Here is a 17366-nt window from a genome sequence, read left to right as displayed (position 1 = left end):
CACAGGAGTGGACAGGCATTAACCAGTTACTTATAAGATAAATTCATAAAGCAGAGAGAAGAAATGTGCCTATATAAGGAAAAACTCATGGTCATGAATTCCCTTAGCTTTTTTTTTTTTTTTTTAATATGTTGTTGTATATATAGATGGTTCATCCATACACCAACCAAAAGCTTGAGACCTTCACGATAAGTCCAATTGTACATGCTTCAATGATGTATTCAATTGTACTTTCAGTGCTCAAAAACACATGTCCTGTAGCCATACTGAACACCAAGAGCATTCTCTTTTTTCCTGAAATCAATAATGTTTCCGAGTTGCCCACCGATCCACTCTGTAACCAGATGCATGACAACCAGCCATTACCAGAAGTCGCTTGCAAAGTAACAAAGTTACAGCTGTTTTCATTTTAAATAGTCTTCAATTTAAAAAATTTGCAGTCTGATACAGAAGGCTAGGAGACCTGAACAATATGAAAGTGCTAGTCATTAATTTACAGAGATCAGGCATCACATAGTGCTATGAAGTATCCAATATGCTACATATGAATACACCTGTTAACACCTTACAAATGCCTCTGGTTGTTTTTCAAGGCTACTTGAAAAATCAATAACCTTGGCTTGTATGTACATAAACACGAGTGTTTGTTTATGCAGAAAATAACGTATATATCACCACTACCAGAGGTATAATCATATTACGGCCATTTGGCCACAACAGTGATAATGAAATATTTAGTCCCATTATCAATTTCTAACAGTTAATCCCCCAATTTTGTTTGAGTGGGAAGAAAAAACAAAACAAAAGAGTTGCCGTCATGGTATCCCCTTCCACACTGGGCTCCAGAAGACAACGTTGTTCAGAGCTTCTTCTCTTGCATCGTGCTCAAGTTCTTGGTTTGTTTTCCCCAGCCATTGGTTGCATTTTGGTTGCTTTCCCACGTCTTCTGGTGCTATTTTCCCATTTGACAGATTGAAGAATGACTGAGAAGAACCAGTTCTGAACCACTACTTAAGGGAACAACACAAGCTTTTTTTCACTTCACTACAATCAGTCACAGAGTAATAAAAAGTAGAACAGATGACTCAATTCATTCCTGGAGCAGTGCCTCCAAAGTTGAAAGTAGATGGCACCACTGGCGCGGTGAACTTGTACCCGCCGTGTTTCTCAATCATCTTGGATTCTGCAATTAGATAATAAGCAACAGTACTTAAAAATCAAAACATGGGAGGGAACGTGTTAATTTACTACACAGCTGGCGCTAGACCGCCCCCTAAAAGTTGGACATTTTGACCGCCAGGAAGTCAAATTTCATGTTGTCATTTGAAGAGTAAGGCATGACCAGGATTGTAAAACTCCTTAGCCTGTCAATCTAACTGAAATGGAAACAGGATGAGATATCCTGTTTTCTTCACCCTCTGCACACCACTCTGCTGTTCTCAGCTCAGGTGTTGAAGGCTTGCAAGGCTGGCTGTAAAAGACGTCCAGACCACACCAGATTCTGGCACAGCTTTGTCTGCTGCTCAGCGTGATCAAATAAAAAAAAAAAAAAAAAAATATTATAATATATATATATTTTGGGGGGCATTTTATGGCTTTATTAGTAAACAGAGAGATAACAGGAAACGAGGTGAGAGAGATGAGGAACAACATGCAAAAAGTCCCCAGCCAGACTCGATCTTGGGACATTGTGGTTCACTATCAGCCCGCTAAACCTCCTAGGCCACCACTTTGGCTCACAAGCATGGTCAGGCAGGGCACTCCACAATATATTTTACTATTGAATCAGTATTACAACACACACTTGTTATTTTGGAGGTGAAAATGTGATTTTTCATCATCCCAGACTCATGTTTTTATGCATGCGCGCATAAAATATATATATATATATATGGCACAACAGCAGCTGATTTCAATCCGCTAGACTGGAGTGTAATTGGGTAGAGGCTATGTATACTATAGAACTTTTTATTCCAGGTAAATGTATAGATGAAAATGCATTAGTAAGAACATTCACACTTAAAAAAAAGAAAAAGAAAAAGAAAAGCAACAATATAAATAACAAAAAAGCAGGAAATAGTAGCATGTAAAAAATGGCTTTATTGTCACACTGAATTGCCGCATCCGAGTTTAATGGGAATATTGAGGTACGTTCTCTGCTGGTGCTCACCATGTGCTGCCCGTCTCTGGTCTGCAAGCGTGCCAATGTCATGAAGGTGTTTGCCCTGGTCCTCGTCAAGGGCCTGTGTTAGTGCCTGGTACCATGCTGGGTCACGGCTCTGGATATCTGCATCACAGTAAAGTCAGATTAGTCATCAAAGTACATCAAGGACACATTGTGTTTTACTAAACCATTTCATTTTGCAAGAGTGTGATTAACACAACAGGTTGTCGTCTTACTCTGTAGTATGGCTTTGAAGATCTGATACTCGTCCACTAAGTTGTCTTCATCATCTACAGCTGTAGTGTAGCCCTCAAGTGCCGTCTCCTCAGCATCGTCCTCCTCCCAGTCTTCATCATCTCCGTCCTCTCCTGCGTGCTTCGCCAGCATCTCCAGGTACTCCTGGCCATCTTCATCGATGTCATCCTCGTCACTGCCCAGCTCAGCTACATTCATCCAGAAGTTAAGGGAACACCTTTCAACATCACTTAATTCACACGTTAACTGATGCAACACTGAGTACATCAAACGCTTAAGCCTTACCGTTGTCGTCCTCCTCTTCTCCATCTTCCCCATCTTCATCATCGTCATTCTCATGCTCTGCTCGACAGGCGTACGCCCTCTTGAGGCCATTGAACAGTAGGATGGCTGCTGGAAGAAGCTGGCCGGCCACCTGGTTGACAGCCTGAGGCCTGTGCTCGAGGTCAATGAGAGCACAAAGACCGAGAATGCACATCTTCCTGTCGTGGAGGCTGTGAGGGGAACAGAAAGTGAAATTACTGATAGCTGATAACTTTGGCTGTTGGTCATATACTAAGTAAGCATGTCATTATTAAAATAAAAGATTTATTGCAATGAAAGTATTAATTTGACAAGTGTGAAAATGAATGACTAGTTTCTTTCGTTAAAACCAGGGTCAAGGCATTTACTGAGAAATTCAGAAACCGTTAATTGTTTTAGCAGTCAGGACCAAGTATGCTGTAGTGATAATTTACACTGTTGAGATAAACATCAAACTCTTACCCAAGGAAGCAGTCGACGTCTTTGAGCCACTGGGTTATGAAGTGGTTAGTGATAGGCTCAGTGTTGTTTGGAAAGCGTAGATTCTCCAAAGTGTTGAGGAGAAGAGGGGGGCTGTAGTAAAGTGCAGCGATGGCCACCTGCAGGCACATAGTCCTCAGCTCGCTGGTCTTCACCTCCCGCGTCAAACGCTCCAATGCAGCAGCCACAAACAAGGGCACAACCTGCAACAGCAGCAAGTTCAATGTTCAATAGAGCAAAAGTGTGTATTAGCAATATTACATTAGAATTATTTCAATTTCAGGAGGGACTGCATCCTGCAGATTAAGTCGCAGTATTAAGTCTCTGCAGTTGTATCTTTTCAGATTACCAGATTGAGGTGTACATTAGTTAGACACTGACCTGGTCAATGCCACGACCTTTGCACTGCAGAATGATCACCTCCAGCAGCTTGGCTGCATGGCACTCTGGGTCCTCGCCTGGATCACCTGTCAGGACCTGTGTGAAGTGACACGGTCAGGTAAACCTCCTAATCGCCACAAATAATTATCTTGAAAACACAGTATTATCAACTGCACCATTTTACCTTCTTGCACATGCTATAGATGATCTCTAGGTATTTGGTGTCAGACAGGAGTGTATCTGTGTCAACTGTGACATAGTTGTGAAGAAGAGGCATCATATCTGAAACAGAATCATTTACTTTTCACACAGCTGAATTTACAGGAAAACAAATCCCCACTTTCTCTCTAAACTCAGGATATTGGCTTACAGAGTATGGATCCGGTACCAGTGCTCTTCTTTATACCTCACAGAAACCGACTAAGCATTTTAATATGAACGTAAACACTGGTTCAAAGCCAAGCACATACCTGTGAAGTAGTCAAATCCATCCTGCTGGAAGACTTCATACACCAGTGGAAGGAGCTGCCACATCTGTGGCGACACCTGCTGGCAGGTCAGGCTGTGAGCCAAGGACAGGATCTCCTCATAGAACTCTGGAGGGAGAAAAGTGAGTCACAGGATATAAATATAGTCTGTTTATTATCAATAAGCCATCTCTTAGGGAGGCAAAGAGTTTTAATGTAACATGCAGGTGGAATGTGGAAGCACAGGAAGGACTAGTCCTGCTTACCCAGTACATGTTGCTGCAGCACAGTGCCAATCACCTGCAGACAGATACCCTCCAGCTGCTGGGTGATCTGAAACAAGAGGGTTAAAAGGCATTGAGGATTTAATCAATATAATAAATTTAAGAAGATAAAGCTGTCTGATAAAGCTACATTTAACTTGACAGTTCATGCACTATTACTTTATACCGTATAATCATCAACAACTGGTAAACCTACTTTGTACTTCACACATTTTATACTTATACCCACTTGGTACTCAATTTATTTTCTGACCTGTATTATATTTTTTGCTTAGTACTTCTATTAGTGTGTACACACACACACACACGTGATAGTGAGCTGCTGTAGCAAAAGAGTTTCCCCTCGGGGATCAATAAAGTATTTCTGATTCTGTCGTGACCAAAGCTTTGTATAAATGTTGTGGTGTATCAACCAATACAAGACTCTTAATTTTGTTTGTATTTGTTAAGCACTTATTTAGTTTTATATACACACACAATGCTGCTGAGAAACCACTTAAAAGGGTGAGGTTTGTGATCTAATTCAATACATAATATTCTTTTTGTTAAATTCAGTGAATATCTCCTCACGGTCCACTAGCTGTTCGTTCACTGTGTGCGCTGAAAATAAATCTGGTGTTTGTACACAGCCCTGGCTCTGTAAATGGGAAATAAACAGAGTGGCTTGGACTGTGCTACACAACACTATTGCAGCCATGATTTGTGTGTCAGGTAACTTTAAAATTGCTTGCCCACGGACATTCAGCTTACTTTCTAGTTTGCCAGATATGCTGTTGTTGAGATGTTTGCTATAGTAACAGGAGAGTTGTGAGTATTTCTGTCTGGAGCTTTGAGAAAACTGAAGTAGGTCCAAAAGTACAAAGGCCAGAGATTGTATCCATCTTATCATAATTTTCTCTAGAAACCTGAGTGTTATAATTGATGCCAATCTTAACTTCCAGCATCACATCACCACTATTACAAAGACAGCTTTCTACCATTTAAAAAACATTTCCAAACTCAGGAGCTTCCGGTCCCATTCTGACTCTGAAAAATTGGTCCGTGCATTCATCTCCAGCAGATTATATTACTGTAATGCCCTTTTTGCAGGACTTCCCAAAAAGACAACAGGTAGGCTCCAGCTCCAGCAGAGTGCTAACTGGGACTTTGAAAATACAACACATTACACCTGTACTGAAAACACTTCACTGGCTGCCGGTACAGTACAGAACTGACTAAGATATTGCTGCTCGTTTACAAGGCCCTAAATGGTATGGCCCCTAAATATATTTCAGACCTTCTCACTGGCTATAGACCCAATGAGATCCCTCAGATCATCAAGCATGTGTCTCCTAAATGCACCTAGAATTAAAACTAAAATCAGGTGAAGGCGCTTTTAGTTACTATGGTGCTGTTCTCTGGAACAAACTGCCTGATGACCTGAGATCTGCTGCAACTGTATCTTCTTTTAAAAGCAGTCTTAAAACATTGCTTTTTGCTCAGGCTTTTGGTAGAGTGTGTATGTGTCTGCTGTAATCCATGTGTGATGGGGTTATATAAAAAAAACAAACAAAACTATTTTATGTATGCGTGTGCGTTGTATGGGTGGCTGAAAGGATATTGTATTAATGTGGAGTATGTGTTTTCTATCTTAAATTTAATATGTATAATTATTTAATATATTTAATTTTGTCCATGTTTTGCTGTAAAGCACAGTGTTTACCTATGTATGAAATGTGCTATACAAATAACATTGATGACACGTTTCAAAGGACATTTTAACTGTATAAAACTGAATGTTATATAAAAAAGGGAATTTTGCAAGATAAGCATAATTTCAGGATTCAGTTTTTAAAAATGTGATTCTACTATTATTATTATTAGCTATCCTTGCTACATTGAAAACATCATCAAAAAGTAAGGTATGAAAAAAAAAACCTATGAATTTAATGAATGAGTAAATTATTATTTTGAGTCAAATCAACTAGAAGCAATGAGGATAAGCACCTCTTCATCATTGTTTTTTCATGTTCTTGATGTGTCCGCCCTGTAATGTCACCTGCCCTCTAATGTATCTACACCAACTGAAAAGGTAAAATGTCCATCTATACAAAATTCACTGGTCAAATAAAAATAATTCCAGTTCTTTGTAGCAAAGTGCTGTACACCGCTGAAACCTAAACTACTGAACTGTTATGCAATAAAAAATTCTCAGTGTGAAGCAATGCTCAAATCTAATGGCTTCTTGGCTTCGAGCACCAGCAGTCCTATGTTACGGCAGACATGGTGGCAGCGTGCCCTGGCACTATTTCTAGCGTCTGCCTCAGCCTCTGAGTCATTTTGAACATGGTGAGAACAGAGCGTGTTCCCAGGAGTTGGTGGGTGGCTAAAAAGTGTGTTGCAGCAGATCAGAGCTGATTCTGAAGTGGCACCGAGATGAGTGATCAGCCAGGAGAGTGTGTGCGCGCGTGTGTGTGGGGGCAGCATGCTTAGTGGCTATGCTGCTAACCTCTTTGTGGTCCTCCACCACACTTAGCAATGTGTCAATGGTGTTGAGGATGCCCATAGCCGTCACAGCCTTGTCATCTCCACCTTCCTCATCAGGCCCCGTCTGAATCACCTGGTTGAACGTCATAGCCTGTCAAAGAGCGAACAAAGAGACTATTATGATCGTGTCTGTGGACTTAGACTAGTATCCATACATTTCACCATCAGACAGGAAGACTGATTTCTTCTCTCCACATTGAATAAAAGAAAACTATTTGATCGTAGCTTTAGCTTAAAAGCATTATAGAGGGTATGCATGTGACATCACCATACATTGAACTTGCTTCAGTCACTTTGAGTAGCCAACATGCAAACATTCGCCATCTGCTATCAGTGCAGTCACGTGGCAAATAAATGGAAAACTGCTAAAATTGTTAAGAGCTGCTGTGCAATTGACTGCACAAGTTATTATAAATTTCTGAAAGCTAAAAAGAAGAAAAGCAAAATGTTTTCCAGCTATTTGGCAAGACAATTATAATCCTGGTACCTTAACTTGGATATGTAGTTGCCATTTTTGTTTAAATTTTTAGGTAAAAATCAGACCATTGTTTCTTTTTGGATTACTCTGAGCGACTTATCTTGGTTGCTTGTACTTCATCTGAATGAAATCTGTTTGTAATGTAAGTATTACGGATCATTTTTGAATTTGATGACTTAGATATTTGTGTTTTCCTTGGGATCGCAGTTCTACTCTTTCATAGAAGCCATAGGGGGAGTTTATTTGGCCACTCAGTGATGGTATCATGTGGAATAACGACAGCAACATGTAGCCTCTTTACCGACTGCACTTACCAAGTGCTGTGTCATCTCTACTGCAATTGGAGTGACTTCCTCACTGTATTCACAGATCATCTTCTGTATGACATTGGTGAGGTCATCGTTCTCCGTCTCCCTGACAATGTGCAGGAGTGCCTGCATCACTGGCCGGATGAAGGGGGTGATGTATTCTTTGGCTAAAGAATAACACATACGTTTAGACACCCAAAGAAAACTACTACTAAATTACACAGTCTTAAAGAAATATTGTATAAAGTGAAGTTCGTAAAACATGAGCTACACGGCATTACTTGCTCACCTTTCTCCTGGTTGCTGATGAGAACCTGCAGGGCAATGGCAGCCTCCACCTTAACTGGCATCTCGTTGTCATTGATTAGACAAAGGCGGGTCAGCTCAAGAGCCGTCTGCAGGTTCTGGTCACTTTTGAACTTCACCTCACAGAAGTAATGCAGCACCCAGCAGGCCTACGTGAAAACAGATGTTGAGAAAATGTGGCATTAAAAGCAAAATGTACAAAATCAAAAGTACTGTGAAATATAACAAGGTTGTGTTAATTCAAAGCCACTTTATTCAGAAATGTTTAAGTCTTATCGCTCACTGTTAGGAAATCACTTACTCTGGCTCTCATGTAGCCGAGTTCACTACGGAACAAGGGGAAGACATGATTCTGCAGCATGAACTCCATCTGGTCCTTATAAATTTTTTTCTGTGTAGAAAAATAAATAAAAACTGTCAAGTTTCACAAGGCAGCCAAACACAATTTACAACACTTATCCTGTACATTTAGCATTTTCTATTTGAACAAACATCCATCTACGGCTTGTAAGATACTTTCTAGAAAGAGTCTGTTCAGACTGAATTTGGGTAAATTGGTTAATGACAACTCTACAGTAATAGCACTTGAATAGTTGGTCCACAGCTATGAAATATTAAAATAGGCTTCAACAAAACAATGCCAAGCCAGCGAGGCTGTAAGTAGGCAAACCGCAGTTTTCAACATCGCTAATAGCTCGTAGCTAAACCAACTTTTGCAAAATCATCCCTTGCCCCAGAAACCATCATTTATGACTGAATGCTCATGAGCGCAGCCATGGTAAAAACAGGAAGGTGCGATGAACATTTGTAACATGGTGCAGCAAACAGGATTTTCAACACCCGTTTTGCTCAAAATCAAATGTCTTTTAATCTGTGTGTAAAAAAGAGGATTGTCAAAGAATTCGTTAAAACAGCTGAGCACTGTTTACCTTCAGCAGGATTTCAGCCAAAGAGCCAATCATGTGGAGGGCACCATCCTTTTTCCTGGGGTCAGAGGTGGGATCAGTGAGAATCTGGTAGCAGAAGCCCATAGTCTTTTGCAGCACCTACACGGAGTAAGAGGACGTTTTATTTTTCCATTATGGGAACTTTTTTCTAACTAAACAAAAATTAAAGTTTCAAAGAAATTAACCACAAAATTATTTCAACTCACCTCTTTCCTCTTGTTGCAGGCAGTGAAGAGGAGTGTCTGGGCTGCTGTTGTTGGAGAGATGAAGTCCTCGAATACGTCTAAATGGGACAGCAGAGATCGGATAAATTGTTAGTCATCACTGATGCATAGGATTCATTTTGGACTACAGGCACCAACTTTCTCTGCTTACCAAACTTCATCCGGATGTACTCGTATGGATCCTCCTGCCACAGTTCCTCATCACTGTCTGTGTAACACATGAGGGGGAAAACCACATCCTGAATGATGCCCTGAAAAACAAAATAAAAAGTCACAATCGGAGTTGCATTATCAGTTTGTTACAACACACTTGTTGTAAAAGTATTGCATTCTACACTTTCCAATAACTACAGATACTGAGCTACCACTGCAGATTGTTGAACTGAGAACGAGTTTTAAATGGTAAAATATCAGTTTAAAACTCTATACAAGTATTGACTTTCATATAGTACTGCTTCTTTCATCTGTTGGCTGAACCAATATCGATTGGCAGTGCTTTAGCTTAATACTTCTACCAGTGACAATCAGTCCATCAAAACAAATATAGTTTCACAATGTTGTTATTGCACAACATCTAAGACTTGTCATATACAGTGTTGTGAAATGTTTACTGGATAGTCAAACATGCTTTATTTATACCTGGATGTGTGGTTTCAGGTTTCTCCACGTCAGAGCATGTGCTATGCCCTGGTTGATGTAGTTGAGTGTCTGTTGGAGTACTCTGGGAGCCACATATTGCTTTTCCTTGTACTGGTATAAGACTTTCAGCAGCACCTGGTAGACAAATGTACAAAGAAAGTCCTTATATTTATGGAGGTGCATACATTTCAGAAGGTGTAATTATAGCAGCAGCTCTTCTGTTAGACTCAAGTTCTTACCTGCTGAGCAGGAACTGCATATTCCTTGAGGAAAAGATCAGCAAACTCTGCATACTCTTTGGTTGTGTTGCCTGGGCTTCCATACCTGAACGGTTTAATATAGTGAATGTTATTGATAAACGTGTGTACGATTTATCAAACAAGTTAAGGGAACAATTATTGGATTTTTACCTCTCAAACAGCCGAGCCAAGATGTGAAGGGCCCACTTCTTACACTTCCACCATGGCAGCTCAGGCCGCTCATCTTCATCTATCTGCATCGTCTCCTGCACAGACCAAGGACAACGTTGTCAGCTTGTGGAGAACATCTTGGAAACCAAACAATTTGTAAGGAGTGATTAGCAATATTAGTGCGGTGTGAATTCATTTTTTCGTCTTACCGGAGGAACATCTCTGTCCACCACTGTCTTCAGGATCTCCATCCATTCTGTCAGGTTCTGTCTGTTGATGAGTTCCAGGGGTAGGTTGTACTGTGGAGACAGACAAGTTGGGTTAAAAACACAAGATCTTACTCTAATTATACCAGATTTTTAGATATGTTCATGTCAAAAGGGGGAATTATAGATTTAAGAATAAAATTCTGATTTCAATCACCAAACCAAACTTATTTCCAACACTAGTTGTGCTTTTTCAGCACTGGCTGAGCACAACTTTAAGAGTAAATGTTTGGAAAGTTTTGAAAATATAGTGAAGGTTACCACCATCATGTTCTTTGACTTAAAAATAAATAAATAAATAAAAAAAATTAAAAAAAGAGGAGAAAATAGCAATAAAAAGAATCAATCCAAACACAAAGAGAAGAAAGCAGACCCCAGCTAAGAATATGTTAGCTGTTGTGACATTACCTGGAAGAGGGCATAGAGAATTTTGAAGATCTGTTTCTGTATGAGGACAGAGTCACTGGAGTGGTCCGGGAGCAGCTGGATGAAGCGTTCTTTCAGCATGGGCATGAAGATGTGCATGGCCGCCACCAGAGGTTGACGCTCTTCTGGCTTCTTATATCTGTTTCACACACAGCCACGCAAGCACAGTGTTAACCCCATGCCATATTGTTTCATATTGTATAGTACAATATGAAAATAAGATTGAGAACCCCGACTTACTCATAGTTTTTGACAAGCTGGTAAAGGCAAAGCAAGATGCCCAGCCATCCTCCACTGTTGTCTGACTGTAGGTAGAAGCCAATCTTGTCCACGATGGTCGTCCACTTGCCGGGGTAGTCATGCTTGATCATGTGGTGGATACATGTTGTCAACTGGACCCTAAAAGTGTTCCAAAGGGGCAGTTTTAGATTGGGTGTTTTAGAAAGTGACAGAATACTGTATGTGAAGTGGAAAAGAGTGACTGGGACGAGCAAAACTCCTGAGCTCCTCTCACAGTACTCAGTCAGCAGGCCGTGTGGTTACCTGATGCGCTCGGGGGAGTGGATGATGGCTTCCACTATGTTGTCTCGAATAAACTGCCTGTCCTCATCAGGGATGTTATTGACAGGCGTCTCTGTGGCTGAAACATCTCCATCATTCCAGTGCTGGGTTATCATGTTTTTAAGGTAAATCACACCTAGACGGAGAGAGAAAACAAGGATCAGCCCTTTGTGGCACTTTCAGAGCACAGACTTGAAAGCCACCACAAATGTATGAATGTTGACAAATATCACTAAAATGCTGAAATATTAGGTTATTTTTTGCCCATTACACCAACCCCTAGTGTTAAGTGAAATAGCTTATTTATGAAACCACCAAGCTATACAAGGTGGAGAAAGTCACATGACCAAGCAGCCATTTGTGGGACTGCCATGTGATGTGCACCTCACCTAAAAGCAAAACTGGGGTCCATTTTGGATCTCCAGTTGTTTGCAAGATACAAAAACCTGTAAATGTGTGAGATGTTTGACTTTGGCAAAAATGTTTGTGACCTAGATTTTTAAAAACACACCCACCCATTGGTGAATAGAATTTTATTGATGTATTAATCATATTGATTTGAAGTTTGACAAATCAAAATTACCCCCACCCCCCCAAAAAAAACCCTGATACTTTGCTGCACATTAGAATAGAAACATTCAGCTCTCCATCTCTAAGAGAAAATACCAGAATCTGCTGGTGATTCTAGTTCATCTGCAAGCTGCTTTCCAGAGGAGTATCAAAGTAACTAAGCCGCTATGTAAGGTTTTAAGCATTCAGTTGGTGTACAACCTCATGTAACTCCCAAATGTGCACCCGTTAAATTGACTGCATTTACATCATTATGAGTGTGTACAACACAGTAGTGTAAATTCAGAACCATCTAAAGCCTAGGCTGCAGAAATAAATTCTTCCATCTGTAGTTCGGTAGTTTTGAATGTGGCACAAGGGTGTCAGTTGGGTTCACATCTACAATGTGGGGCCCCACTGAGTTTGGTGGCTCGCAGGGAGAGGCATCTGAGGGAGCAGAGGAGTGAGGGCTGGGAGGCAGACATCAGACTGCTGACACAAATGTCTACACTGCTGGCTATCAATGCTGACAGAGCATTAAACGCCCTCCCCTCCGCCTATGGCCACCAAACTACACTATCGTCCAACACTGCAAAACCACTAAGATCCTGTCATAAAACTTAGATTCATGGACAGGAGGAAAATTAGTAGCCGAATGAAATGGCTGCAGGTTTAATAAATGATCAAAAATGACCTGCTTCAGGTAAGACAGCTGTGGTGCTTTATTAAACTTTGCTATTCCTATTGGCCATTCTCTAACATAACACCACAGCCTCACATTTCTTTGTGTTTGTCAACATCAGTAAACTGAAGCTCCAGTCCAAACGCAGGAACATATTAAAACTGCGCGGACTGAGGCTGTCGTCTAAACTGACCTTAGTGTCTGTTTTAAAAAGACATTTGTGGTCCTCAAAGGAAAAAAAGAAGAAAAAAAAGGACATTTAAAAACTCAACAGCAAAATATTAACAATTGTTGAGGACAGTGTCATTATTCAATGCTTTGACCACCACACAAAAAATGTCATGTACCTTCTTTGTATTCAGTTGGCAGCAGAGATCTCACAAACTCACCACATACTGAACATGCTGCCAATACGGATTCAAATACAACTCAAACCCACATTCAAATCATGCTGTCTAGAGAAAATCTGTTATGAAACAACTACTTTTAATGCATTTGATCAGTCTATTCACTGAAAATTATGTAATGTAAAGAAGCAGAGTGATTGTTTCCACATGTTGTGCTGCCTACCAACATCAAGGACAGGAACTAAATGAACAACAATCCGACCAGCCTAAGTTGATTGACAAAGTGCCAATACAATAAATTAAGATAACGTACGTTTTAGTCAGCTTCACTTGATATTATTCTGACAGCTTTTGTGCAGTCTGGATGAGGGGCTCCTCTATTCTGCTCTAAACACTGTCAGACATTTTTCCTACAGCTGGAAAAGTAATTTATTTCACCAAAGCACAGCTCTATAACAGCTTAATTTGCTAGTACAGCTATGAATACTTGGGGAGGTGGACACACTATGAATCAGATACTATCTGTGTACTTTCTGCAACAACTTTGGTTAAGATTTTAACTTTTAACATTGATTTTTCCCACCACTGACACCTTCCTCACAGAGCAGCATTTGACAAAAGCAAAACAAACTATATTTAACCAACTCCACGTGTCCACTGCACTTCAGGGCGGTGCTTTAGCCTCAGAAACACAAGTGTGAATCATGTATCATTGCTACATTATCTTTTATGTAAGTGACCTGTTTAACTCGGGATCGTGGATAATATCTAGTCTCGTTCTCATATAATGCAATCTAACAAAATTGGAGTCAGATGCAGAATAAATTGGTAAGCCACAGTGACTTGGTGTTTCCGTAACCTTGTGTGGCTCCAGCTGATGGGGGCATGGACTATGTGTTGTTGTAAAATAACGCTACCTATCAAGACACAAGGCAGCAACACTGAAAATAGAGATGGACAATTTAATTTCCTAGCTAGTGTTATTTTTTCTACTGTATGCTCAAGAGGGTTGAACTAAATAAAGTAAAAATGCTGTGAGAAGGCAAGGTGAAGTACTCATCCATCTCAGTCTTAATCTAAGCGCGAGTCTCCTAGCATATTAAGGTCTTATCCAAGGGGCGTTAAATTGTTTATGGGGCAGAAAATACATTAAGCAGATTAATTTAACATTTATCCCAATAATAACAGTGTTCAGATGTTATCAGCAAACCAGTGTATTTGCTTTTAGACAGTTTGGGAGAATAGTTTTTACTTTCCCATGCACTTTATTTTATTTTATTTATTTATTTTTATTTATTTTTTTTAAATCAGGGCACATATGGCAACTCTACCTCAGCTTTTAAATTCATCCTTCACCCAACTCTGATTACATCAGTTGACTGCAAAGATGTGCTGGTCCCACTCCTTAGGCTACCAGCAGATAGCAGGGATTGAATCTTTATTTTGAGTGAGAGCTCATGTTATGTTCAATCTAGTTTTATATAAACAACATCATCACCAACTGTAGAACATTTTTTCATGTCAAAGTTTAGACTCACCTGCTTGCCTGACAGGCAAATCCAGCTGATCAGACATGGTGACACGCAGCAGAGTGGACACAAAGTTTACCTGGGTGTGACCCTGTAAATCACAATTGAAAAACAGGTGAATATAAACCAGTTATAGAAACTGAAACAACATTTGAAAGCTCCTACTTTTCATACAATTTTGTATGAGGTAGTTTTCACACCACTTTGCATGAAACCTACTTCCAGTTGTTGACAGTGTTCTGGTGTAAAGTGCTGTCTACTGTAGGGAGATGACCATGGATTTAAGCTACTTGGTAAATATGCTGCCATCAAAAAGAAACTTGCGAGGTCGTATTTTTGACATGCAAGTTGAGTCCACATTATGTTTGGCTTTCAGGTGCTTTAACTCATACAAACACCGCTGTGACTGACAACAAAAATGGATATTGCGTTGTTACCTTTTCAAAACTGATGAATAATTTTGTGTTTTGTTGCATTTTTTACATTATGTTTATAAAAACAAAGAAATCCCATGGGCGCCATCATTTTTAAAACATCAGCGCACGTCACAGCTTCTAGAGCTGTCAGAAAATTACAAAATTGGTGGTGGATACCACATCAGTGAGTTGTTCAAATTAACTAGTCTCATAAACGCAGATGCTCACATTAACCAGCTAACAGTGCAGGTCTGTTATACCAATACCATGGCATAACAAATCCAAGTGAATTTTCTAATTTGAAACATGATTAAGTGATAAAGTGACTAAAGGTCAGGTTTACAATCCATATATTTCGGGGTTACTGCCTCTTCCAGAACTAAAAGCTGCATTAGGTTGGTCCTTGTGAACTTGTAGTAAAGTTGATAAATTGTGAGATGACCAACTGATATATCAGATGTTTGCATTTGGATGGCCAGTCAGTAATAAATATGCAGCTGATTCCAAACATCATACTGGCATGCAGAGCTCCTCCAAAAACAGTGTTTACACTATTTCCTTAATGTGTGCTTTAAACCACAAAGCAGCTCCAATCTATCAACATATTTTTAAAGGTTGTGTAATGTATTTAAGCTTTTTGTCAAACCTTTGTCAATTTTTATCTGGCCAGTTTCCATGAAAAACAAAGTCAGAGTGTATGACTAAACAAAAGCACTGTATTTAGAAACTATGCACACCAACAGATTTACTCCATCCTCCTCCAGAAGACATGATTTTTTGTTTTATACAGAGCTCGAATAACTCCAGCTAGCTATGTAAGAACACTCTCACAGCTTTGCCATTAAAGTGAGCCATCACTATCAAGCCACATGTGGGTGTGAAAAACCTTGCACTGCAAACAATAACATGGAGGAAGGGTTACTTGATTGGGGCATAACATAATGAACATATGCGCTACAACTGGATTATTACCTCTTCAATATAAAACATAAAATAGACCCTAGTATGTAATAACTGTCATCCATTTCAATGGATCTCCACAACCAATGCAGGCCAGAATCAGTGAGCTCCAAACATCTTCTGGTTAAGTTTTTTAAAATAATGACTTGAAGGCTTCAAGTTGTTTTATGTAGGACACTGTCAATACTATTTATTTTTTATATGTCAATCAGGACAGAATGGCACAGATGAAGCTGACTGCATAGCCTCAAGTCATAGTCAGTTATCCAGTTCAGTCACAATCTTAGCCTTTAAATGTCTTTGACACTTTATTTCTACAGCTTATATCATTTTGCTGGCGAAAACAAAAATGTTGTAAACCCTCCATCAAAGGTTGATTATTGGCTACATCATTAAAAGTCAAAAGTATAACATATCTGGCGCACGAGAAGAAACAACAACTTTTTAACTCCTCAGTCCGGCTGCTGCCTCAACCAAGACAGTGTTGCTAACTTCGTTAACGTTAGCTCACTTGGTACTCGGCTAACGTTCAACTCCGTTTTATGATATTTTTTAACGAAGTAGCTATGAAGTCACCGATCAGATATTAAGTGTGTCTACGGCAAACAACTGTGAAAAATTGGCTAATCTTACTCCAATCCGTTGTTAAAGAATGTCATCACTTCAGGGCTTGTCACAGTGACACGTGAGCAGCAGCTATGGTAGCTCCGCCAACTAGCAGCGAAGTTAGCTAGCTGATATTAGCCACACGGCTAGGCATCAGTATACTGCTGTTAAATACGGTAATTAGCACATACCCTACCTTCACTAAGCTTCAATTGTTGTTTAACACACCAGCCGTATTATTCTTATGTCGTGTCAGCCCTGAAATTAGTCAAAACTATACCGAAACTGTGTGTGACGAGCTAACAATTATCTCTTCAGCTAGGCAAGAAGGGTTATCTTGTTTAGCATTAGCGACACAGCTGGCTCAAGACGAAGCTAACGTTGACGTTGGTTACTGGCACACGAGTGTGTCATCGTGATAAAAAAATGCTTTTCATGCTAATGAATATACACTGGTGATAGGGGTGAGGCCGTAAGAAGCAGTATACTTGTGGAGTAACGGAATTTAGGTGTTGATCTCAAGGTAACCATAGCAGAGCCCCGTCTGCGTGATCGCACCATCTTGATGTTGTGAACGGCCGAGGCCCGATCCGAGACCGCGCCACAACCTCCATCACAATTAACGGCTAATCTCAACTTTTACCTCGTTCAGCTGTCTCTCCGCGGCCTCCCGCAGATTGGGGTCCATCGTCCCCCGAAGGGCCTCGACCAAAGACTCAGGATCCATTATGAAAACTCTGTTTACGGCTCGGATTTTAATATTTCAGAGGTCTAGCAATTCCCAGTCACTGCGCACATGGACGCACGGCTCTCCGGTTACCCGGCGCGAAAGGAAGCAGTGACTAAAGTACC

The 17366-nt window shown here is 40.2% G+C and overlaps 1 protein-coding gene and 2 long non-coding RNA genes across 5 annotated transcripts in view; 2 read left to right on the top strand and 1 right to left on the bottom strand.

Moving 5' to 3' along the window:
- Positions 1–2587, top strand: part of LOC122881979 — a 6310-nt gene extending 3723 nt beyond the window's left edge. For both annotated transcript variants that reach the window (XR_006379267.1, XR_006379266.1), the window contains exon 4: positions 2461–2587. This is a non-coding gene — a long non-coding RNA (uncharacterized LOC122881979). The remainder of the gene's footprint in view (positions 1–2460) is intronic.
- Positions 99–17366, bottom strand: ipo7 (importin 7). Its single transcript, XM_044208775.1, has 25 exons — positions 17158–17366; positions 14542–14623; positions 11408–11561; positions 11105–11263; positions 10847–11003; positions 10382–10471; positions 10173–10267; positions 10002–10086; positions 9763–9897; positions 9275–9374; positions 9106–9182; positions 8882–8998; positions 8254–8343; positions 7936–8101; positions 7653–7813; positions 6823–6951; positions 4317–4383; positions 4054–4179; positions 3768–3865; positions 3584–3679; positions 3185–3405; positions 2705–2913; positions 2401–2607; positions 2171–2287; positions 99–1183 (listed from the first exon to the last, which is right to left on the bottom strand). Exons 1-25 carry the CDS (start codon positions 17239–17241, stop codon positions 1086–1088), a joined length of 3120 nt encoding a protein of 1039 aa, XP_044064710.1. The 5' UTR covers positions 17242–17366; the 3' UTR covers positions 99–1085.
- On the top strand, positions 2841–4080 carry LOC122881984. 2 transcript variants are annotated; one of them, XR_006379271.1, is made up of 3 exons: positions 2841–2978; positions 3547–3701; positions 3941–4080. It is a non-coding gene; the product is annotated as an uncharacterized LOC122881984 (long non-coding RNA). The 2 variants fall into 2 exon arrangements; XR_006379269.1 differs by having other exon boundaries at positions 3896–4043.

Source organism: Siniperca chuatsi, linkage group LG1, assembly GCF_020085105.1.
Source record: "Siniperca chuatsi isolate FFG_IHB_CAS linkage group LG1, ASM2008510v1, whole genome shotgun sequence".
Classification (NCBI taxonomy): domain Eukaryota; kingdom Metazoa; phylum Chordata; class Actinopteri; order Centrarchiformes; family Sinipercidae; genus Siniperca; species Siniperca chuatsi.
Note: the sequence above shows the minus strand (reverse complement) of the source record. Positions and strands in the feature narration are given on the sequence as shown.